Consider the following 22,375-nt stretch of genomic DNA (forward strand, 5'->3'; position numbering starts at 1 on the left):
ATCCACTGGGACCAGGGTGAATATCCCTAGGCACCCTGGTGGCTCCTGGCTGGGGGCGGGACAAGGGGAGGGACGGGCTCTCCATCTACCCGAGACCTAATACGCACGCGCGTGCACACACACACACACACACACACACACACACACACAGCTCTGCCGCGCCCCCGCCCCACCGGGCTCAGTGATCAGCACCCAGGACAGCGCCACCCGCCCGCGTGCGGGGGCGGGGTCCGGGCGGGGCCAGCGCCTGGGCGTCTCCCGGGAGGGTCCGGTCCAGCCGCTGAGCAGGTAGGAGCCTCTGGGACCCCCTCCTTAAGGCCCCTGTTCATCCTCATCCCTAGAAAGACAGGGCATGTGGCGTGGGGGGACACTAGGGAGGGCCCGACAGGAGTGGGAGGGCTGGAGGCTGAAACGGGGAGACTGCGATTTAGAGACAGGTGTGGAAACAAAGAGCAGAGGGGAGGGAGGAGCAGGCAGGGGGGAGGGTGGGAGACCCCGGGACACAGACCAGACCACAGGCCGAGGGCAAGAGGGACGCGGATAGGGGGGCAGCGAGGGGCCGGTGGGGGAATGGGCAGAAATCGGGAGTGGAGGGAGAGGTGTGGAGGCAGAGACGGTCATGAGGACAGGTGTGAAGACAGCTCGGGATGCGCGGGAGAGACAGACAGGCCGAGACGATGTGCGCCCCCAGCCCACCCCACCCCCGGCGGTGGCAGCAGGTAGCCCCGGCAGGAGCGAGAGAGGCTCGCAGGGCCAGATGTGGAGCGAGGAGCCAGCCGTGGGCGCGGGGAGCGACGGCCGAGGCTGCCCTCTCCCCAAGCTCGCTCCGCCTGGGGTCCGGGGCTGGGGGTCCGGGGCTGGGGTCCTGACCGCGCGAAGAGCTAGCTGGCCGCGCCTGGATTCCGCATCTGTACGTCAGCCCCGCCTGTTGTCTCGGCAACAGCTCGTTGCCAGGGGCAACCAGCATTGCTCCCGCCCCGCCCGAGCCGAGCCACCCGGTGCTCGGGACAACCCAGGTCTCCGGTTCCCACGCCCGCCTTCGCCCACTTCCGGTTCACGCCGGTGGAGTCTGGCACCGAAGGGGTAGAAGTCGGCGGGATTCCTCGGGGGCCTTGGAGGGCGGGGGCATCCCTTTGGGATGGAACTAGGTCCTCGAGCCCACGCCAGCGCCCGCCCTCCATCGCTGAGAGGGCTGACACTACAACCCCCAGCATGCCTCGCGGCTGCTGGCCGATTCCTATGCCGCTGGTCGCCCAGGGCGCCGATGGGAGTTGGAGTTCTTCGTTGTTCGGAAGCGTCAATGAATGCACGGGGTGGGCGTGGGGGGCTAGGGCTCTTGGGTGCCTCCACAGAAAGGACCGTGAGACCCCGCCGCCATGTTCCCGGAGCCCCCAACCCCAGGGCCTCCAGCGCCCGACACGCCTCCGGACTCGAGTCGCATCGGCCATGGCCCTGGTGAGCGAGACTCGGGGCCAGAGTGGAGGGAAAGCCCGGCTAGGATTCTCAGGGGCGGGATTCGGACGGGTGTCCTCGGTTGGCGGACTGGAAAATCCGGGTGGTATTGTAGTTGGAATTCTGGACTTCGAGTGAAACGGAAGAGGGACCGGTTTGCAAGAAAATCGAGAACCAGATCAGAAAGTGTGGAATGGAATGGGATCTTGGATTGTGGATTGGAAGGCCCACCTCTCCCTTCTTTCAAAGATAGGGAAACTGAAGCCAGGGAGGGGCATGGCTTCCAAATGCGTCAGTGGGTCGAGCAGAAATTAGAAAGGGGGTGGAAGAGAAGGTGCAGCTAACAGGCAAGAAAATCTGGACGGTGTCAGCCTAGAATAAGGGCATCAAATCGCTTTATAGGTGAGATCAGTTGGAAGGAAAACACGGGAATAAAATGGAATGGAAATGGCTGGAGGGAAAACCTGGCCAGGATTAAGGCTTGTACATGTAACCCGGACTGAATCAGCCAGCTTGCTTCCTAGGGCCTCACTGAGTGTTGTCTCCATGCCCTCTGCAGTACCCCCCTGGGCCCTGGCCACCATCGTTCTGGTCTCAGCCCTGCTCGTCTTCAGCTGCTGTTTCTGCCTCTACCGGAAGCGTTGTCGCAGGCGGTCGGGCAAGAAGATTCAGGCCCAAGCCCAGGTCCACCTTCAGGAAGTGAAGGAGCTGGGACGGAGTTACATAGACAAGGTGTGGCCTGGCCCAGCCCCTCAGCCCTGCCTCTCCCTGCACCCCCAGCCTCAGTCCGTGCTCTCCCCCCTCCTATGCCCATCTTATTCACTCATGCCCCCTGTGTGTTTAGCCCTAACCGGGATGCTGGGGACCTGGAGATGGGCCAGGGCCGGTCACTGTTCATGAGAACCAGTCTGGTGGGGAAGTCAGACACTCACACAGACATTCGCAATTCAGGGTGTTATGTGCCATATCAGGGGCAGCACAGAGCATACCGGAGTGCAGAAAAACCACCTGATAACCCAGAGAGTCCAAGGAAGCTTCCCAGTAGAGGCATCTTCTGCGCTGAGACCCAAGGAACACACAGAGTTAGCCAAGAACAGAGAAGGAACAGCATGTGCTGAGGCCTGGAATCCAGATTCTGAGGCATATTTGAGGAACCACGAGTCATTTTTCACTCCGTGCTGGAGCATAGAGTGTAAATATACTGCACTCCAGAGTGAGTGTCTGAAGAGCTCAGTAGTGTCCATGTCACAAGGGCAATTGGGAGCCATGGAAGATTTGTGAGCAGGCGAGGAACAGGGTCACGTGGGTGTTGGAATGACTCCTCCGGAACCCACGTGGAGGACACAGTTGAGGCAAGGAGGCCAGGGAGGAGGCTGGTGTGGCTGTCTCGAGGGAATGAAAGCAACATGAGTTGAAAGAGGCCCTTGGAGCGAAAATGAAAGGTAACAGGTGTGAGGGTCTGAGCATTAGGCCTCTGAGTGCAGAGTGAAATGATGCGCACTTGGGAGCCAGGCTGTCCTAGGTTTCCAACCGAGAGGAACCATTCCCCAGCTCTGTGACCTAGGGAAATTCACTGTGAGCCTCACGTTTGTGGTCTGTAACTCGTGTTTCCCCTCCTCCCTTGTCAACAAATGGCTGTTATCTGTTATAATTATCACCCATGAAGCATGACCTTTAGAGTCCTGGGAGCCAGCCTCCACCCCTCCGTCCCTATCCCTTAAGCCAATGATGCCCAAAGACCATCTACATCAGAATCACCTCAGGTACTTGTGGAAACACAAGTTCTGGATCTTGCACCGGACCTGCTGAATCAGAACCTCTGAAGTGGGATTTCTCAGGAGAGTTCTGATTCACACTGAATTTTGAAAATTGATGGCTTAGGTTAAGAAGTCTTGTTCCAGTTCGGAATGGCCAGGACAGGCTAAATATACTATTTCTCCTCCATGTTTTTCTGTGGCAACATCACTAGTCAACACGTCAAGTTGGACAGCAACCCCAGTATTCCTTTAGCGTGTGAAGTAGAACCTTCTGCGTCCTTCTTGTAGGCAGCGAGGCACTAGGAGTGCTTGTTCTTCTAGTCTAGGCACGACGCGCGGCAGTGTCCCCATGTCTGTTCTGCCCCATAGCAGACATCATGAATCACGCCTTTACTGTTCCCTGCCTCTGCCGGACATCACTAATCAAACACCGATTCCGCTTGCCCTGCAAGTGCTCAGGTGTAGCCTGGGGGTTCTGTGAGTCTCCCTTGGCTTCTGGGCTTGGAGGATCCCACTGTCAGGGGGAAGAGTTCACCTGCCCTTGCCCCCGGCTCCCTAAGGTGCAGCCGGAAGTGGAGGAGCTGGAGCCAGCACCGTCTGGGCCAGGGTCGCAGGTGGCAGAGAAGCACGAGCTAGGACGACTGCAGTACTCACTCGATTACGATTTCCAGAGTGGACAGGTGGGTGTGGGGGAGGGGCATGGCGTGGAGGGGAGGGTCCGAGGCTTCTAGCCCCTTCTCAGAGGAGGCGCCAAAAAGGAGGCTAAGACTAGAGCCTCCTCGTCACTTTTCAGCTGCTGGTGGGCATCCTGCAAGCCGAGGGCCTGGCAGCCTTGGACCTGGGCGGCTCCTCCGACCCCTATGTGCGTGTCTACCTGCTGCCAGACAAGCGGCGGCGGCATGAGACCAAGGTGCATCGGCAGACGCTCAACCCACACTTTGGGGAGAACTTTGCGTTCAAGGTGAGCTCCTGGCCTCCGTGCCCCCGGCTTGGTAACCTGCGCCCCCCCCCCCGCACCCCCGTACCTGGAATCCTGGGGACCGACCACTTCAAGCTCTTCCTGTTGGCAGCCACCAGCTCTGGAGACTGTGACACTGGACCCTGGGTTGCCCTTGTGGGGCACTGCTGACCCCTGGGCTGTGCCTTGGGTCCTTGGGCTGTCCCATTTGGGTTCCACAGACTTCCCCACACCGGTCCCCTTGAACCCTTGCTGCCCGCCCCCCCCCCCCCCGCCGTGTTCTACCTGGACGTGCTGCGCCCCACTTCCTGTCTGTCTGACTTCCTACTCTCCACCCTGTGCTCTTTTCTCTGTGGCCCCCTCACCTAGGTCCCCTACGTGGAGCTGGGGGGCAGGGTACTGGTCATGGCGGTGTACGACTTCGACCGCTTCTCCCGCAACGATGCCATCGGGGAGGTGCGGGTCCCCATGAGTTCCGTCGACTTGGGGCGGCCGGTGCTGGCCTGGCGAGAGCTGCAGGCAGCTCCTCGGGAGGAGGTGAGCAGGCGTGGCCACGCCCCCACGGCTGGGCCCGCCCACTGCGAGCCCGGGCCAATCAGATCACAGGCTTCTTGGACCTTCGGGGCTCTAGCCCTTGCACCTGCCGCAAAGGGCTAGACCCGGGGGCTCTCCTGGTACAACCTCTCCACTCCTTGGGTTGTGCCTCTGTGGTCTTAACTCCACTCTAAGGGGAGGGGGAGGGAAGAAAGGTCCGAGAGGGGACGGATGGGAAGCAGGGACTCCGGCGATGGGTCCTCCTCTGTCTTTTAGCAGGAGAAACTAGGTGACATCTGCTTCTCCCTCCGCTATGTCCCTACGGCCGGGAAACTCACCGTCATCGTCCTGGAGGCTAAGAACCTGAAGAAGATGGACGTAGGGGGGCTCTCCGGTGTGTGGGAAGCAAGGAAATGATCTCGGTGGTGGCGCGGAGGCTCAGTAGCACAGGATCTGGCTGTTTTCTGGGTCCTGAGGGTCCCTTGGGGGAGGGGGAGGCCCAGACTGCCATGGAGGATATAGATTTGCTTTGGTCAGAGAGAGAGAGAGAGAGAGGCGTGAGGGGTGCGCAGAGGGTGTGCTGTTCCGAAGACTCTCATGCCCCCTTAACACGATCCCCTGGACTTGACAGTGGGGCCGTAAGACTCCTTTCTCTCCCCAGATCCATATGTCAAGGTCCACCTGCTTCAAGGCGGCAAAAAGGTGCGGAAGAAGAAAACGACCATCAAGAAGAACACTCTGAACCCCTATTACAATGAGGCCTTCAGTTTCGAGGTGCCCTGTGACCAGGTGCAGGTGAGCTCAGGCTGCCCAAAGCCTCTGTCAAAACAGCCCTTCCCCCAGGGTCCCGGGCCATTAGAAACCCCTATTGCTAGGGGAAGGGAGACTCCTTAGCAACTTCCAGGTCCTGGGGGCCTGAGGTTGTGTTTCCAGTCTCAGTTTCCTCCTATGAGCGTCAGGGCGCCCCAACCCCAAACAAGACCAGGATGTCCCGCCCCCAAGCAAGACCAGGATGCCCCGCCCCCCAAGTAAGTCCAGGATGCCCCGCCCCCAAGCGAGACCAGGATGCCCCGCCCCCAAGGAGGACCAGGATGCCCCACCCCCCAAGCAAGACCAGGATGCCCCGCCCCCAAGCAAGACCAGGATGCCCCGCCCCCTCAGGAGTAATGGGTACTAAGAAAAAGAGCTATCCCCACAGCACTCTTTAGCTGGACCCAGGCCTGGCCACTGCACGCATTTAAGAGCCCTCCAGGTCTGTCCCCCTTCGGAGGCTGTTCCCTGAGGAGGTACTTAGGATTTATGTCCTTTGAAAGCTGATTCCAGAGGAAGAAAGCATCCAGACCATCACTCGAACAGAGGCTGTCCACCCCCTCACCTCCCACCACATCCCCCGTCTGAGTCCCCTGAGAGGTCTTAGCCCAGGGCGCTAACAAGTCCCCCTGGAACTCTGGTTGCTAGGGAGAGGGTCTCCTGAGCCATGGTACCCCAGGTCTGCCCCGCCAAGCCTCCTTCCTGAACTCTCCTCTCTCTTCCCCTTGCCCTTCCTGTGTGCAGAAGGTCCAGGTGGAGCTGACGGTGCTGGACTATGACAAGCTGGGCAAGAACGAGGCCATCGGGAGGGTAGCGGTAGGGGCGGCGGCAGGGGGAGCCGGCCTGCGGCACTGGGCAGACATGCTGGCCAGCCCCCGGCGGCCCATTGCCCAGTGGCACTCCCTGCGGCCCCCCGACCGAGCGAGGCCGCTGCCTGCACCCTGATCCCCAACTCCAGCCCCTTGCCAAGCCCGGACTCGGCCCGTGACCTCAGACTCCTGGCCAAAGCCAGGCCGGGGTCTGCCTTTAAGCCTTCTCTGACCGCTCGCCACCCCCACTCCGCCCAACCTGACACGGTCCTGCCGTCCCATCCCCCATCATACCAGTCGTGGTAATTGCCAACTCTCCCACCAAGCACATACCCAGAAGCCCCAGGGACCCCTGGGGGAGGGGAGCCATCTGGTCTCCCCCACCCCCAGGGTCCCACGCTCTGCTTTGACAATCAGTGACCCAGCCTACTACCCCCTTCGCTCCCAAGTGCCCCTCTTCCTGCACAGGATCACCCGCTCCTGTCCCTAGTCGGATTCCTGCACTGCTCCAGGACCAAATAAATGCTCAGCAACTTTGGTGGCTTGACCTAATGCTCACCGATGGGGGCTGGGCAGGGGCAGGGCTGGCAAGAGGGTGGGATCGCACAAGGGCAAGGATAGGGCTGCTCATCCTGGAAACACACTGAGGGAAACGGGCCCACCCACCCACCATCCACCACTTACTCACCCCTCCAAGCCTCAATTTCTTCACCTGAAAAAATTGTGGTAATGACAACACCTACTTTATGCTCGTTGTGAGGAGTCCATGAATCACTTACTTGCTCATGAATTTAATCCGCTCCCTCACCCATGACTTAGATAGATTTCCATGCCCATATTTCCCTCCCTTCCTTTCCTTCTTCCGTTGTTTATCCATTCTATTTTGCATGATGTCTTCAGTGTGGCAGCTTCTGTTGGACGCTGGGAACCCCGAGTTGATGCAAATCCAGACTTTACCTCCAAACGACTTACTCTCATCAAGGAAACAAAGTAGAGACGCAGAGTCTGGGAATGAAGTTCCCAGCGACGGGCAGAAAGGACAGAGTTACACAGGGAAAGCCAATGCCTCCAACTACACCCCTGTCTTCCTTCAACAAAGTCTGCCTCCTGATCTGTGTCTAGGAAAGATGATTGTTACATTGGCTTCTCCTTCCTCTTATCCTGGACAGGATTTCAGGTGGTAGACAGAGGTCCATGCAATTTGGTAAGAAAGCTCTCGCTCTCTCTCTCTCTCTCTCTCTCTCTCTCTTTAATGTTTATTTATGTTTGAGAGAGGCAGAGACAGAGTTCGAGCAGTTGGGGGGGGGGGGGCAGACGGAGAGGGAGACACAGAATCCAAAGCAGGCTCCAGGCTCTGAGCAGTCAGCACAGAGGCCGACGTGGGGCTCGAACCCACGAACTCCAAGATCATGACCTGAGCCAAAGTTGGATGTTCAACCAATTGAGCCACCCAGGTGTCCTGGTAAGAAAGCTCTCTGACCAGCAGGTTAAGTGGAGAATGAGGCAAAAGATTCCCCCATATACTAAAAAAAAAAAAAAGGCAGAGTACTAACTTGCACTGAGCTTCCTGATAGCCAATGGGAAAAGGGAAATCTGATCAGTTACACAGGTTGTGATGTCCATGCGATTTAACAAATTTCTCCTTTTTTCTTTTTTTAAATGTTTTTATTTATTTTTGAGAGAGAGAGAGAACACGAGTGGGGGAGAGGCAGAGAGAGAGGGAGACACAGAATCTGAAGGAGGCTCCAGGCTCTGAGCTGTCAGTACAGAGCCCGACATGGGGCTCGAACTCACAAGCTGTGAGATCATGAACTGAGCCAAAGTCAGACGCCTAACTGAGCCACCCAGATGCCCCGTTAAGCGATTTAACAAATTTCTTTTTAAAATGCGATAATTTCGTATGTGTGAGTGAGTTAGGGGACATCTTAATGAAAACAGCATTATGCATTACTATTATCACTATTACTGCTACTGCCGGTAACAATAATCCTCACAGCCATCACGTGAAATGGACGTGATTATTATTCCCAGTCGACAAATAAGGAAACTGGGCTTCAGAGAAGTAGCATGACCTCTGAGGATCATACAGCCAGAAAGTCTGTCTCTAAGTCCTGGCATCGAATCTGCTCTGAGTTAGAGTCCCTGGTTCCACGTCTCAACAAGAAAGCCGACAAATGAGAAGAACAAAATCATTACAAATGGTGATCCGTGTGGGCAGTAAGCTAGTGAGGGCCGAGATGATTTAGAAAGGGCAGTCAGTGGGGCGCCTGGGTGGCTCAGTCGGTTGGGCGTCCGACTTCAGCTCAGGTCACGATCTCGCGGTTTGCAATTTCGAGCCCCGCATCGGGCTCTGGGCCGATGGCTCAGAGCCTGGAGCCTGCTTCCGATTCTGTGTCTCCCTCTCTCTCTGCCCCTCCCCCGTTCATGCTGTGTTTCTCTCTGTCTCAAAAATAAATACACGTTAAAAAAAATTAAAAAAAAAAAAAAGAAAAAGAAAGGGCAGTCAGGGACAGCTTTCCTGAAGAGGTAATGTTTGGGCTGTGTTGTGAACGACAAGAAGGAATGAGGCTCGCAAAGATGAGGGGGGACGTATAATGGAATACTATTCAGTCATAAGAAGGAGTTTTTATGCTGATTCATGCTACAGCTTAATGCACCTTGAGAGCATGATTGTAAGTGAAAGAAGTCAGACACAAAAGGCCACTTAGTGTATGATTCCATCTGTGTAAAATATCCAGAAGAGGCAAATCCAAAGGCCGGGGGGGGGGGGGGGAAGGAAGTAGATTCGTGGTTTGCAGGGACTAGGGAGAGGGAGAAATGGGGAGAGACTGGTTAATGAGCACAGGGTGATGAGAAAGTTCTGGAGCTGGCTAGTGGTGATGGTTGCACAGTATTGTGAATATCCTAAGTGTCATTCAACTTTATGTTGGGTGTACTTTACCACAATAAAATAAAGATGAAGGGGAAGAGAATCCCAGGCAGAAGGAACCCTAAGTTGCAAAGGCCCTGGGGCAAGAGCAGGTTTGGTATGTTCTCAAAAGAGCCAGGAGGCCAGTGAGTCCCGCAGGGACTGCTGAGACCCAGCTTCACTCCCTAGTGCCCAGAACTGTCCTTGGATGGCAGGTGGACCCCCTTCAATCCCTGACACCACAGCCAGCTGCATGTTACCATTCCCAATTTACAGAGCAGAAAACTGAGGCACAGAAAGGGTGACTGACTTACCTCAGGTCGTGGAGCTGGAGAGCCAGGCTCCTTGGGTGTTGCACACGGTGCTGGGTGCTGGGGCTGGTCTGGAGACCTGCCTCACTCAAGTCCTGCCCTTGTGGAACTCAAAGGCAGGTTAAGTCACCTGGTCGAGGTCTCTCAGCCAGCAGGTGATGGCAAGATGTAAAGCCAGGCATGTCTGACACCCAAAGCCATATTCTCCAGCATCCTACCATTGGGTTCCCTGAATATAAAGTACTGGGAGTCACAGGGTATAGACTGCTGTGGCCATTCTGCTGGGAAGGGAAGGCAAGAGAGAACTCAGAGAAAGATCCCCTGCTGGAGTTGGACATTTTGGGGGTCGGGGAGGAGGGAATTGGTGTAGCAGAGGGAAATACGCAAAGGATTCAGACGTGGAGGCCAGAGAAGACTTGGTGTGCCTCCCATGGTGTGCTGTTACCAATTTTATGAAGCCCTGCTGTGTAGTCTGCCTATTTCCATGGTGTCAATACTCCCACCACGGCTGATTTCAAGCCACCGATGTGAAGTCACTGAATACGAAGCCGAGAAGAGAGGCCTATTAGCATGCCATCATGCGGTAATATAGTATTTCCCAGGGTCAGGATGAAGGTTCCCAAATCTAAGACGAAGCCGACAAAACAAAACCATCAGCAATCAAGATAAATAGCATTTTAATACAGTATTTTTGAAAGATTAAAATTAATCCAAAAAAAAAAAGAAATCCACGATGGATAAAATATAAAATTCTTATTTGTTTTTAGAAAGTTTTTAATGTGTATTTATTTTTGAGAGAGAGAGAGAGAGAGAGCATGAGCCAGGGAGGGGAGAGAGAGAAGGGGACAGAGGATCTAAAGCAGTCTCTGTGCCAATAGCCAGATGTGGGGCTTGAATTCACAAACGGTGATATCACGACCTGAGCTGAAGTCAGATGCTTAACCCACTGATCCACCCAGGGGCCCCTGTATTACCTTTATTGTAATGTAATGCATTTAATTGGAATTTAATTTTAGTAATTAGTAATGACTGTATGTAACACATATCCTGAAACTTGAACAACCAGGGGCCAGCACTAGCTAGACCAAGCACTTTGCTGTTTCCCGCCTGTTGAGAAGCCCTGGATGGTAGAACCACGAGGAGAAAGGGACAGGGGACACAGAGGTCTAGGCCGCCTCACTTTAATTCAAATTAATCAAGATTCTATTCCTGTTCTGTGTCAATTTGAATCTGCCTACACCTCCCCCATCCCAGATGTGTGGATCGCCCCAGGCCCCGCCCCAGCCTCTCCTGGCCCCGCCCCAGCCTCTCCTGGCCCCGCCCCAGCCTCTCCTGCCCCGCCCCAGTCTCTCTTGGCCCCGCCCCTTCTCCTCCAGGGCCGTCGTCATGACAACCGCGTCCCTACGCCTTCCGCTCCCGCAAGCGCTCCCATTGGCCAAAAGTTCGCAGCGTGCTCGTCCCGCTCACTCTCATTGGTCAGTTGATCGCGCCGGTGCCAACCCGCGTACTCTCATTGGGTGATTGGTCGAAAAGGAAGGGGGCGAGAGGTAGTAGTGTGTAGTGGGTGCAGAACTGCAGCAGCGCAGCACCGAGCAGGGAGGGAGAGGGCGACCCGGAGTCTTTGGAAGGATAGAGGTGAGGGGATGTCACATGGAGGAGAGGGACGAGAAATGAGGGGCGGTGACAGGGGAATGGGTGGGTGAGGCAGAGACGATGTTTGGGGACTCCCAGGATGTCCGTCCTGCAGGGCGATGACCACACCGGCAGGCTCTGGCACAGGCTTCGGCTCCGTGTCCTGGTGGGGCTTGTCCCCAGCGCTGGACCTGCAGGCTGAGAGTGAGTCCCTTCCCCCCCCTCAAGGACCACATCTGACCCAGCGACTGCCTTCCCAGCCCGGCAGGCGGCGCGCAAACGTTCTCTGAGGCTCCAACGGCTGCGCTGCCCTTCACTGGGCGTCCCAAATGGCCTTTGCGGACTACGATTCCCAGAATGCTTAGAGGCACAGCTCCCTCGGGAACCTAGGCCAGGCCTGCGAGTCCTGCTGGGAGTTGTAGTCCATCGTTCTGGGGCGGCTGCAGGGGGAGGCTCTCCAGGCCTCCAACCCGAGCCTGTGTCATCTTACTAGGTCCTCCTGTGGACCCAGATTTGCGGGAGGATACAGAGCACACGACCCCCGAGCTAGATGTACTGCTGGTGGGATCCGTGGATGGGCGGCACCTGCTTCGGACTCTGGCCCGGGCAGCTCTCTGGCCTCGCAGGAGGTTACATGTGAGCGGGGATTGTGGGGTGGGTGGCGAGAGGAGAATGAAGGTGAGTGCCCAGACTCCTGGTTTGAAGGAAGCCAGTGTACAGGATGTCTGGGTCCTGTGGAGGGACGAGGATGGTGGCTCCCGCTCCTGGGTATCCTAGGAGCCAGGGAATCATTTCACCCTGTCTTTCCAGTTCTATGTGCTTGAGAATAATCTGGAAGCTGTGGCCCGACACATGCTGATCTTCAGCCTAGCCTTGGAGGAACCTGAGAAGATGGGGCTGCAAGGTCAGTTACAAGGACCCAGACATTCTGGCCCCCAGCAGCTCTTCCCCACCCCGCAGGGATTCTGGCATTTCAATGGTGCAATTACACCTTTGGGTCACAGTTGCCTGTTCCATTACTCGCTCATTCATTTGATAGTCTCAGAGCCTCAGCTTTACCCACCTGTACAATGGGGCTAAATATACCACCTCCTAGAGCCATTGAAAGAATTCCGGGAGAAAATCCGCATAAACTCTGTGCATGACACAGGATAACCATTGAAACCCTCCTACCAAAGGAGAAGTCCAAAGGAGATCAAAGGACTTCTTAAGAGGTAGTGAATCTCCCAGATGTGGGGAAGGTTTGGCTGAGCTCAGCCAGAGCCTCCCATGGGCCTGAGTCTTCTCAGTTAGAGACATGAATCCCAGAGAGTCTGCCTGGAGGAGGCAGCCTTGGAAGTGAGATTGAAGGGGGGAGGAGGATTTGGGTGGGGAGGCAGAAAGGAAAATTTCTCAGTAACAACGACTTCGACTTAGTGCCTAGAGCAAAGTCTGGACTGAGACAATCTGTTCAAATCCCAGCTCCAGGGGCACCTGGGTGGCTCAGTCGGTTAAGTGTCCAACTTCAGCTCAGATCATGATCTCACAGTCCATGGGTTCAAGCCCCGCATCTGGCTCTGTGCTGACACCTCAGAGCCTGGAGTCTGCTTTGGATTCTGTGTCTCCCTCTCTCTCTGCCCCTCCCCTGCTCACACTCTGTCTCTCCCTCTAAAAAATAAACATAGAAAAAAATTATTAAAAAAAAAATCCCAGCTCTGTTTCCTGAGTGGCCTGGGGCTAGTCTCTGCCCCTTTCTGGGCCTCAGTTTCTACACTGATGCAATGAGGATCCTAGAAATTCTTTCCCCATAGAATTCTTGTGAGGATTTAAAAAAAAAATGTATATCTCCTGGCTTGTCATATATGACTTTGTTGTCATACTTATGGATGGTACTTGTCGCTAACAGCCCAGAGCCTTCAGAATACAGTGCACACATTTCACAATGCACCTTGTAGAAGGTTCTGAAGCTAGAACTAATCCAATCTAACTTAAGGTATATAGTTCTCTATTATAAGATTCTTAAACAATTCATATATTGATACAGATGCATTGATACGGATGTATATGTGTGTCCAACTAAAGGCATACCGTTCTCTTATAAGATTCCTCACTAGGGGCGCCTGGGTGGTTGAGTCGGTTAAGCCTCTGACTCTTGATTTTGGCTCAGGTCATGACCTCCCGGTCGTGAGATGGAACCCTTGGGTCGGGCTCTGTGCCGGCTGTGAATCCTGCTTAAGATTCTCTCTTCCTCTGCCCCTCCCACGCTCGCTCTCTCAAAAATAAACAAATAAAAACCTTAAAAGAAAAAGATTCCTACTAAAATGGAACAATTTGACGCTATGGTATTTTAACATGCATAAGTCTTCATTTCCATCTCTCTATATAACCTTTTCTTCTTTAAGGGGAGGAAAATTTAAACATGACATTCAGGACTGGGCTCACCTGGAGGGCGGGGAAGACTAGGGGACCCAGATTAGGTCTAAGTAATTCTTCCCGTTTGAGGGATGGATGGGGGGGGGGGGGGGAGGTCTGCCAGTGTCCCTTAGGCATGTGTGACTATAAAATAATGAGATTGCCCTACAGAAGGTATGCGTCACCCACACGGGTCTCATTTCTGGGTTCACTCCTCTGCTGTCCCCGCTAATCCAGCCCCACCTTTCCCCAGAGAGGAGCGAGACCTTCCTGGAGGTGTGGGGGAACGCGTTGCTGCGCCCCCAGGTGGCCGCCTTCGTGCGCGCGCAGGCCGACCGCCTGGCGCGCCTGGTCCCGGAGCCCCACCGCCTGGCGGAGCAGCTGCCCTGGCTCAGCCTGAGCGCCCTCAAGGTGGCGTCACCGCCCAGGATCCGGACGGCCACGGGAACAATGCACTTGGGCGATCCAAAAGGGTTTTCGTAAATGGAAGTCGAACCCCAGCTCCCCGGCGCCCACTGTGGCATGTGCGCTAGGGGGGTACTCTCAGAAATTCGGTTTCTTCGTCTGAGAAATGGGAGACTCATTCCCACGCCCCGGGATGGCAGGGAGGGTAAAGCGGGAGGAAGCGCTCTCGCTGCAGCCGCCTCTCCATCGCTCTCTCCCCACGCGTGCTGGCCGTGCAGTTCCGCGAGCGCGACGCGCTGGAGGCTGTGTTCCGCTTCTGGGCCGGCGGGGAGAAGGGTCCTGAGGTCTTCCCCATGAGCCGCCTCTGGGACTCCAGGCTGCGTCACTACCTGGGCTCCCGTTACGACGCCCGGCGCGGTGTCAGCGACTGGGATTTGCACATGAAGCTGCACGACCGCGGGGTGAGGGGCCTGGGAGGAGGGGCTGGGGGCCTGGACTTCTGGGTCTGAGGGAGGAGGGGCTGATTCCGGGTCCGGGGGAGGAAGGGCTGGGGGCCTGATTCCTGGGTCTGAGGGAGGAGGGGCTGAGGGGCCGGACTCCTGGGTCCGAGGGAGGAGGGACTGGCAGTCTGGTCTCTGAGGGAGGAGGGTCTGGGGGCCTGGACTCCTGGGTCCGAGGGAGGACGCTGGGGAGCCATATGCCAGATTTACTTAGGCTTCTGTTCATTCCTCTCCCTACCCAGGCCCGAGTCATCCACACTCGCGAGTTCCGGCGTTGGAGGGACACAGGCGTCGCCTTTGAACTCAGAGACTCCAGCGCCTACCACGTGCCCAACCGGACCCTTGCGTCTGGCCGCCTCCTGAGCTATGTGAGTGTCTACCTCCCTGCCCTGGCCGATCCTTCTTTTCGGGGACATAGGAACCGGGGTCTTGGACGTTGACCCTACCTGCCTCTTCGCTCCTTGCTTTCTCAAGCACGGGGAGCGTGTCGCTACTCGCGGGTACTGGGGGGACATTGCCACGGGACCATTCGTGGCCTTTGGCATCGAAGCGGACGATGAGAGCCTCCTGCGGACCAGCAACGGACAGCCAGTCAAGGTGGGCGCCTGGAGGTGCTGGGTTCTGGGAGAGGGTTTTCGAGGCCCCGCCCCCCCCCCCCCATACTTTCTCAGCCCAGTCTGGAAATCCAAACTAACCCGCATCCCATCCGTCACCGCATGCTCGCGCTGGGCGTTGGGGGAGGGGTGCTGTACTCTAGGCCCTGCCGGGTCACCCTGACCGCGCCCCTTCTCTCCCCAGACCGCGAGTGAGATCACCCAGCACAACGTGACGGAGCTGTTCCGAGAGGTGGCCGCCTGGGGGCGCCCGACAGCCAACCACGGAACCCCTGAGCAGGTGCACGGCGAGGGCCCTGGAAGCCCGGAGCGCGGTAAGCGCGGTAAGCGTGCCAGTCAGCTCACCCTCTTGAAATGCGAGTTGGGTGACACAGTGGGCACATCATCCTCCGGGGAGGAGTGGGACCCGGACCCCCATCCTGGGCTTCAGGTTCCAGGGATTTCGAGTCCAGAGTGTGTACTGATATGGCCTCCAATGCCTGGACAAATGGTCTCTTGTACCTGTGGTTGTCGATTTTTCTCTCTTCTCTTTGTATTTCTCTCCCTTTCCTAAATCCTAACATCATTATTGTCATTCAGATAGAATTATTTTCTTTAAATATAATTTATTGTCGATTTGACTTCCATACAATACCCAGTGCTCATCCCAACAAGTGCCCTCCTCAATGCCCATCACCCACTTTCCCCTCTCCCCCTCCCCCATCAACCCTCAGTTTGTTCTCTGCATTTAAGAGTCTCTTATGGTTTGCCCATTCTGATAGAATTCTAATCCTACCTGCAGAAGACTAAGAGACGAGAACATTCTAACAAGGTGCTGTGTCCCAGCTCACTTTTGGAGAGACCCCGCCCCCCCCCCCCCCACCTCAATTCCGGTCTGCCTCCTTGTAACCATCCCCCAACCTGGTTCTTCCTGGATGTCCTGTGGCACCAGAAAGGGCCACCCACTCTTGCCCTCTTTTGAGTCTCAGTTGCCTAGTCTGTAAGATGGGTCTCTCTACCTGCTGGGCTGACTTTCCCAGAATTTTCCAGGAAACCACTTGTGAGGAAGGGCTTCAAGACAAGCAAAGAGTGTTATCTCCAAGCTTTGTCTGTCTAACTCTGCGAGTCTTCCCCAGCTGCCCCTTCCCCGGAATTCACCGTTCACTTCCTGCCTCTCGGCTCTGCCCAAACCCTTCACCACAAGAGCTGCTACGAGGGACGGTTCCAGCTTCTCTACGTGGCCTGTGGGTAAGAGGGAGGTTCCCGGACTTCTCTCCCCCAACATCTGCTCCCTTAGGCCCAGGAATCTTGGCCCCCAGACCGTCCTCAATCAGTGGGCAGATCCCCCAGCCCCACTCTTCCCTCGGGACCTGCAAGTCTGAGCCTCAGTCCTCCCCTTTTCTCTGCCCAGGATGGTGCATCTTCTCAGCCCTGACCTCGGGGCTTGCGTGGCTCCCGGAGGACACCTGATCGTGGAATTAGCCCGGTGAGCCGACAGAGGACAGGGCAGGGAACGTCCAGGCTGAGGGCCGTCAGCCAGGACCCCTAACACACCACTTCCTGGTTGCAGGTACCTGGTAGACCTGCGGCAAGAGCAGCTGCAGGGGTTTTCCGCCCGGGTCGGGGAGCTAGCTCAGGCGGCTGGATTCACCCCGCAGAACCAGGACAGGCCCTCTGAGACCTTCGCACGCTTCTACAAGTCCGGGGACTCTGCTTGCCTCCGCAGCCACGACGCTGTGCAATCCACGACTCCGCCCCCTGGCGCCCTGGTCCCGCCCGCTGTACAATCCGCGACTCCGCCCCCTGGCGCCCTGGTCCCGCCCGCTGTACAATCCGCGACTCCGCCCCCTGACGCCCTGGTCCCGCCCCTTGAGGCAAGGAACCCGCCCCCGGAGGGCCTGACCCAGCCTTCGGAAGGCAAGACCCCACCCTCTGAGCGCCTCAAACTACCCTCAGAGTCTCGGGCTTCACTCTCAGAGGTTCAGGCTCCGCCCACAGGGAGTCAGACCCCAAAACCAGAGAGTCTGCCCCGACTGCCAGATACCCAGCCCCCCATCTCTGACCTCTAGTCAGGTCCCGGAAGTAGAGCCCGCCTGTAGAATACTCAGTTACACTCTCAACATTCTCAATCAGCTTCAGAGGTGTTGCTAGAATTTCAGATTACATTCCTGGGATGCTATAGTCTGTTCTTAGAATTCTAGATGGTTCTCTCAGAGTTCTCATTTCATTCCTGAGCCTCTACACACAGCCTGGCGATCTGGCCCTGAGGCTCGGGCCCTCTGTGTGGTCCCCTTGTCGCCAGAGGTCCTGTTTTAACTGGGGCTTGGGGTGGTCTGCTCTCCAGGGCTAGTCAGCACCCACATGGTCCAAGTAAAGAGAGTGGGGTCCTCTTCTCCGTGTGCCCGTGTAGCTTTCCTGTCCTCAGTCTTGTCTCCAGGGCTGGGGGAGGGGAGGGCCTAGGGTGGTCGAGAGAGGAGACCTAGTTCCAAGTAAACTAGAAGTGGGTTTCTCTGTGCTGTTGCCTGCGAGAGTCTGGGCCACACCTGGATCCTGAAATAAATCAAAATTTATTGAGTGGCTAAGAGGTTTGGGGCAGTGAAACTGACCATAGCTCTCATGGAGACTGCACTTTAGCGTGGAGGTGGAGCCCAGACTCCTGGGTCTGAGGAAGGAAGGGGCTGGGGGCTTGGACTCCTGGGTCTGAGGGAGGAGGGGCTGGGGGCCTGGACTCCTGGGTCTGAGGGAGGAGGGGGCTGGATCCCCAGGCCGCCAAGGTGGAAGGGTGATCCAGCTGGAGCATGGCCCACCCCACCCCTCACGCGCCCCAGTTATCTCGCATCCTGGGCAGGGGGAGGAGGCGGCAGCAGTATATTTAGTCTCGGTGTTCGCCCTTTATCTCAGTGTCCTCCGGGAAGCTTGGGCAGGCCGGAGGAGACCAAAGTCCCGGGGGCCTTCAAGGTCACCCCGGACGCCCCCTTACTGACCCTCCAAGCGCCTCTTGCCCCTTCTCTGCCTCCTGCAAGCCCTGGCCTGAGTCTCAGCATGGCGGACAAGTGAGTGCAGCCTGGTAACCCGGAATCCCAAGGTCCGAGGCGGCGAGAGGTGGGGCGATCTCCCGGGGTCCTGAGAGGTTGAGACCTGCGAGGCTGGGCACACGGCCTGAGAGGGGAGGTGGAGACAGGACTCCCGGGTGTCTGCACGACGGAAGTTTGGGAATCAGACCTTCTAGGACCTGAGGACGGGGGGAACTGTTGGGCTGGCAGGACAGGACACAGGCCCATGTTAACCCCTCGCTCCCGGTCTCTCTTCCTCCAGCAGCGACGATGCGGTGAGAGCAGACGCGGGCGGGAGGCGCCCGGCAAGGGAGGGCGCAGCAGGGCGGGACCTGGGGCGGGAGGCTGCAGCCCCAGGAGACCTTGTGCAGGGGGGCTGGGGAATCCGGCGGTGACGCGGCTCCGTTCCCCCAACCGCAGGCGGGCTGCCCGCCTCCCGCGCCGGCCCCGGTCCGACGCCGGTCCTCCGCTAACTACCGTGCGTACGCCACGGAGCCGCACGCCAAGGTGAGCGCCGAGCTCCACGAGTCTGGGCTCAGAGTCCTAGGAGGCGGTCTGAACCTGGGGAAGGAGGGGCGGGGCTCCGGTAGTGGGCGGAGCCAAGGCGGATGGGGCACCTCGGGGGCGGAGTTTTGCCGAGGGCCTGGCTCGGATTGGTGAAAGCTGCGTATGGGCGGAGTTCCGTTGCCCATGGGAACTGCGATTGCTTAGGGAGTGGGGGGCGGTGCCTAATCAGTCAGAAGTCCGGATTGGTGGAGGGGACTAAGGGGCGTGGCCTCCGGTAGATTCAGGGCAGGCGTTGGAGGCGGGCCGAATATGGGCGGGGCTTGAGGGAGGGGCCGTGAGGCCCCTCTCACCGCCCGTCTTCGCCTCCCCGCCTTGATTGCTCCTTGCTCCGTCTCACCCCGGCAGAAAAAGTCCAAGATTTCCGCCTCGAGGAAACTGCAGCTGAAGGTGAGGATAGGCCTGGAGAGGGCGCCTCGGTGTCCTCGCGGGGGGCGGGCAGGGCTGGAGAGTCGTGCTTGTATGGGTGGGCGTGGCCGTGTGGTGGGTAGCCCCACGAGGGGCGGGGCCTTGGAATGATGGACAGGCCCCGGAGGGGCGTGTTTCCAGAAGACCTTCCTAGCTGGGGACTGGAGGGTCGACTTGGCCAGCGCGGCTCTCCTGGTACCGCACGGCCCTCATGCGCTGCCCCGGACGGGCTGCGGTCCCCGGCCTCCCCTCCGCAGACCCTGATGCTGCAGATCGCGAAGCAGGAGCTTGAGCGGGAGGCGGAGGAGCGGCGCGGAGAGAAGGGGCGCGCTCTGAGCACGCGGTGCCAGCCTCTGGAGTTGGCCGGGCTGGGCTTCGCGGAGCTGCAGGTACTCCTCGGGGACTCCGGCCCGGCCCGGGATCCGAGGTTCCTAGTGTCCCGTCCTGCATCCTTGGGAACGACTCACAGGTCTAGTCACTATCCCCCACTTCTGCTCGGGACCTTGGGGTCCAGTCTCCCAATCCTTCCTCTCAGGAGTTCAGAAATACGGCCCGCAGCTGCCTACAAGTCCCAAAAGCCAGAGGTTGATTTCTCCAGCCCCGATTCCGTCAGATTCTCGGGACCCCTGGCTCCTAGCACCCTTTGTTCCAACCGCTCCAGAGTCGGGCTTCAAACTACTCCTGCAGGATCAGATGTCCAGGCCCCCAGCCCCTCCTCCCTCAGATGCAGGAATCGGGACACCACCACCCCCCCCCCCCACCAGCACCACCACATACACCACATTCCTTGACCAGGACTTGTGCCGACAACTCCACGCCCGCGTGGACAAAGTGGATGAAGAGAGATACGACGTGGAGGCAAAAGTCACCAAGAACATCACGGAGGTGGGAGGCATTGGGCAGTCTCCTTCCTTCCAGGGTAGGGTGTGGTGCCTGGGGCTGTGGTCTCAGCCTGATCTCTTGCAGCTGCTTGTGGTGGCAGACACCGAGAGACCCGGGTCAGCTCTGTGCGCCTGGCAGACAGGAGCAGAAGAATGAGTATAAAGCGGTTAGGGAAGGCTGTTCCAGGCAGAGGGAACAGCATGCAGCAGCCAGGAGGTGGGAAAACAGAAGACGTGTTCTCGGAAATGTGTCGCCGGAGCACGGAGGGTTGATGAGCGAGCTCACGCATGGCACGGGGAATTTTGTGGGATGCGTGCACCTGGGCCAGGAAGTGTCAGTGTTTTTCAGAGATGAGGCTGGGCAGATCCGGGAGGGCTGACAGTTCCTGGATGAGGAGCTTGGATGTTTTCCTGAAGGCGGTGGGAGCTGAGCGAGGGAGAGCCTGGATGAGGCCTGGAGGGAGATAGGAGGGAGGTGTAGGGTGCAAGAGTGGGGCTGGGGGAGGGGGGGACCGGAGGAGAGCAAGTCTCCACTCCCCTTATGGCTGCTCCCAGATAGCAGATCTGACCCAGAAGATCTTTGACCTTCGGGGCAAGTTTAAGCGGCCCACCCTGCGGAGGGTGAGGATCTCTGCGGATGCCATGATGCAGGCACTGCTGGGCACTAGGGCTAAGGAGTCCTTAGACCTGCGGGCCCACCTCAAGCAGGTGAAGAAGGAGGACACAGAGAAGGTGAGTGCGGCTAGGGCCAGGAAAGGGGGTGCTCAGAGGAGAGGGTGTGGGGGGAGCACTCCTGGGGCCTAAGCTCAGGACAGATGGTACTTGGGTTATGGGGAGAAGAATCTGGCCAGGGAGCCTCAACAGGCACTGTGGAGAAAGGAAGTAGCAAGAAGTCAAAATGCGCCTGAGGTCTACAACAGGAAGTCCCCACTAGAGAGGAATAGAGAGAAGAATAGAGCACGCGGAGACAAGAAGGGAAGAAGCCGCAGGGTATAATAGGAAGTAACAAGCAAGCAAGGAGGCCAGAAGTGCCTGAGGGAGACAGGAAAGGGGGGGGGGGTGGTTTGAAGGGACTGCCTGAGGGGACAAGGAGTGTTCCAGAACCAGATCCCGGGCTGGACATCCCAAGGAGAGGCTGGAGGGTGGGCGGAGGATACTTGAGAGCCCCTCACCTCTGAACCCACTCCTCCAGGAAAACCGGGAGGTGGGAGACTGGCGGAAAAACATCGACGCGCTGAGTGGCATGGAGGGCCGCAAGAAAAAGTTTGAGGGCTGAGCTGGCTGCCCCGCCGCCCTGGCCCTGAAGGCAGAAGGCGTCCCTGAGGAATAAAGCTTCTCTCTGAGCTAAGAGTGGCTGCACGTCTGCTACCGGGGCGGGGGGCTTTGGTGTGAGGGAGACGGAGAAGCCACACCACACAGCAGGAGCAGGGCCAGGGGCCTTGCGGGCATTCGCAGCTCCTCTGGGAGTGAGACTGGGGGTGCACGGAGATGCCCCGACCAAGGCCCAGAGAGAGACACGCACAGAGACACAGAGAGACTGAGTCACAGGCCCAGAGAGAGCCAGAGACCCAAAGAGAGGGAGACAAGACAGCCATTCCTAGAAAGATCTGCAAAGAAAGGGGAAATGGAGAGGCAGATGTACACAACGAAACACAGAGGCCATGGACAGAGACAAAAAGAGGGGCCCAAGTAGGGGGAAGGGCAGAGACACAGACCCCCCGGGAAGAGCTAGAAAGACACAGACACGGATCCAGAGCCAGACAGAGACAGAAACGGGGTCACAGACAGACACCAACAGACAGATGCCGAGAGATGCAGATTGGCTGAGACACCCGCAGAAATGTGGAGACAAAAATGTATGGGGAGACGTGCAGAGTGAAAACCACAGAGACGCAGAGAGCTCCAGGGAGAGCCTGGAACAGACCCAAAGAGACCCTCCCCCCCCCCCCCCTCCGAGAAAGTCACAGAAATAGAAACAGAGATGGCAGACAGTGAGAGACAGAGACACCGGGAGGCAGGAGGGGTGAGGAATCCCGCCCTCGGGGCTGGCTCCCCTAGAGTTCAAGGTCACGGCTTGGCAGGGAAAGGAGGGGGGGAGGAATACCAAAACAGATCATGTCAGTTGGAGGTTGGAGGAGTGTGAGGTGGGGCGGGCCTGACACCACACCCTCTCCCCTCCCCCCACCCACACCTGCTTCCCCGCTTTAGCGCCTGTTGTCACCGGGGTGGAATCCTGGTGGCAGACAAAGGGGTGGGGGTGGGGAGGGGGAGACAGAGAGATGGACAGAGACAGAGGGAAAGACAGACCCACAGGCGGAGAGTCACAGGGACAAAGGAGAGGCAGACAGTGTCAGAGGTGGAGGCCCAGAGACAGAAACCACAAGGGAGAAAGCTCCCCACGGTCCCCCT

At 57.7% G+C, this 22,375-nt stretch overlaps 3 protein-coding genes across 7 annotated transcripts; all 3 read left to right on the forward strand.

Annotated features, from left to right (window-relative positions):
* The first annotated feature begins 107 nt into the window (after window positions 1-107).
* SYT5 (synaptotagmin 5) lies at window positions 108-6,863 on the forward strand. 2 transcript variants are annotated; one of them, XM_060652573.3, is made up of 9 exons: window positions 108-288; window positions 1,332-1,455; window positions 2,012-2,184; window positions 3,770-3,889; window positions 4,003-4,170; window positions 4,537-4,704; window positions 4,981-5,095; window positions 5,363-5,496; window positions 6,256-6,863. In XM_060652573.3, exons 2-9 carry the CDS (start codon window positions 1,377-1,379, stop codon window positions 6,454-6,456), a joined length of 1,158 nt encoding a protein of 385 aa, XP_060508556.1. In that variant the 5' UTR covers window positions 108-288; window positions 1,332-1,376; the 3' UTR covers window positions 6,457-6,863. The 2 variants fall into 2 exon arrangements, with proteins under 2 accessions (XP_060508556.1, XP_060508555.1); XM_060652572.3 differs by having other exon boundaries at window positions 110-288; window positions 4,978-5,095.
* A 4,211-nt stretch (window positions 6,864-11,074) lies between these two features.
* DNAAF3 (dynein axonemal assembly factor 3) lies at window positions 11,075-17,453 on the forward strand. 3 transcript variants are annotated; one of them, XM_060652475.3, is made up of 12 exons: window positions 11,075-11,174; window positions 11,287-11,375; window positions 11,665-11,807; window positions 11,982-12,075; window positions 13,816-13,973; window positions 14,246-14,428; window positions 14,710-14,835; window positions 14,942-15,064; window positions 15,266-15,404; window positions 16,197-16,308; window positions 16,472-16,546; window positions 16,631-17,453. In XM_060652475.3, the coding sequence occupies exons 2-12, from the start codon at window positions 11,291-11,293 to the stop codon at window positions 17,127-17,129; spliced, it is 1,737 nt and encodes a 578-aa protein (XP_060508458.3). In that variant the 5' UTR covers window positions 11,075-11,174; window positions 11,287-11,290; the 3' UTR covers window positions 17,130-17,453. The 3 variants fall into 3 exon arrangements, with proteins under 3 accessions (XP_060508458.3, XP_060508459.3, XP_060508460.3); XM_060652476.3 differs by having other exon boundaries at window positions 15,266-15,395; XM_060652477.3 differs by lacking the exons at window positions 11,075-11,174; window positions 11,665-11,807 and having other exon boundaries at window positions 11,288-11,375.
* Window positions 17,454-17,974: 521 nt separating this feature from the next.
* On the forward strand, window positions 17,975-21,314 carry TNNI3 (troponin I3, cardiac type). 2 transcript variants are annotated; one of them, XM_060652673.3, is made up of 8 exons: window positions 17,975-18,113; window positions 18,376-18,388; window positions 18,534-18,620; window positions 19,026-19,067; window positions 19,343-19,474; window positions 19,881-19,970; window positions 20,522-20,698; window positions 21,159-21,314. In XM_060652673.3, exons 1-8 carry the CDS (start codon window positions 18,103-18,105, stop codon window positions 21,240-21,242), a joined length of 636 nt encoding a protein of 211 aa, XP_060508656.1. In that variant the 5' UTR covers window positions 17,975-18,102; the 3' UTR covers window positions 21,243-21,314. The 2 variants fall into 2 exon arrangements, with proteins under 2 accessions (XP_060508656.1, XP_060508657.1); XM_060652674.2 differs by having other exon boundaries at window positions 18,379-18,388.
* Window positions 21,315-22,375: the final 1,061 nt, after the last annotated feature.

The sequence above is a fragment of the Panthera onca genome, chromosome E2 (genome assembly GCF_046562875.1).
Source record: "Panthera onca isolate mPanOnc1 chromosome E2, mPanOnc1 haplotype 2, whole genome shotgun sequence".
In the NCBI taxonomy this organism is placed as follows: domain Eukaryota; kingdom Metazoa; phylum Chordata; class Mammalia; order Carnivora; family Felidae; genus Panthera; species Panthera onca.

Bases quoted from the DNA above. Each gene is read 5' to 3' on its own strand.
- SYT5 (XM_060652572.3), top strand. From the start codon at position 1,377: ATGTTCCCGGAGCCCCCAACCCCAGGGCCTCCAGCGCCCGACACGCCT. The intron at 1,456-2,011 runs GTGAGCGAGACT...TGCCCTCTGCAG, and splicing joins TCGCATCGGCCATGGCCCTG to TACCCCCCTGGGCCCTGGCC. The intron at 4,171-4,536 runs GTGAGCTCCTGG...CCCCTCACCTAG, and splicing joins GGGAGAACTTTGCGTTCAAG to GTCCCCTACGTGGAGCTGGG.
- DNAAF3 (XM_060652475.3), top strand. From the start codon at position 11,291: ATGACCACACCGGCAGGCTCTGGCACAGGCTTCGGCTCCGTGTCCTGG. The intron at 11,808-11,981 runs GTGAGCGGGGAT...CTGTCTTTCCAG, and splicing joins GGCCTCGCAGGAGGTTACAT to TTCTATGTGCTTGAGAATAA. The intron at 14,429-14,709 runs GTGAGGGGCCTG...CTCCCTACCCAG, and splicing joins TGAAGCTGCACGACCGCGGG to GCCCGAGTCATCCACACTCG.
- TNNI3 (XM_060652673.3), top strand. The intron at 18,621-19,025 runs GTGAGCGCCGAG...TCACCCCGGCAG, and splicing joins CCACGGAGCCGCACGCCAAG to AAAAAGTCCAAGATTTCCGC. The intron at 19,068-19,342 runs GTGAGGATAGGC...TCCCCTCCGCAG, and splicing joins CGAGGAAACTGCAGCTGAAG to ACCCTGATGCTGCAGATCGC.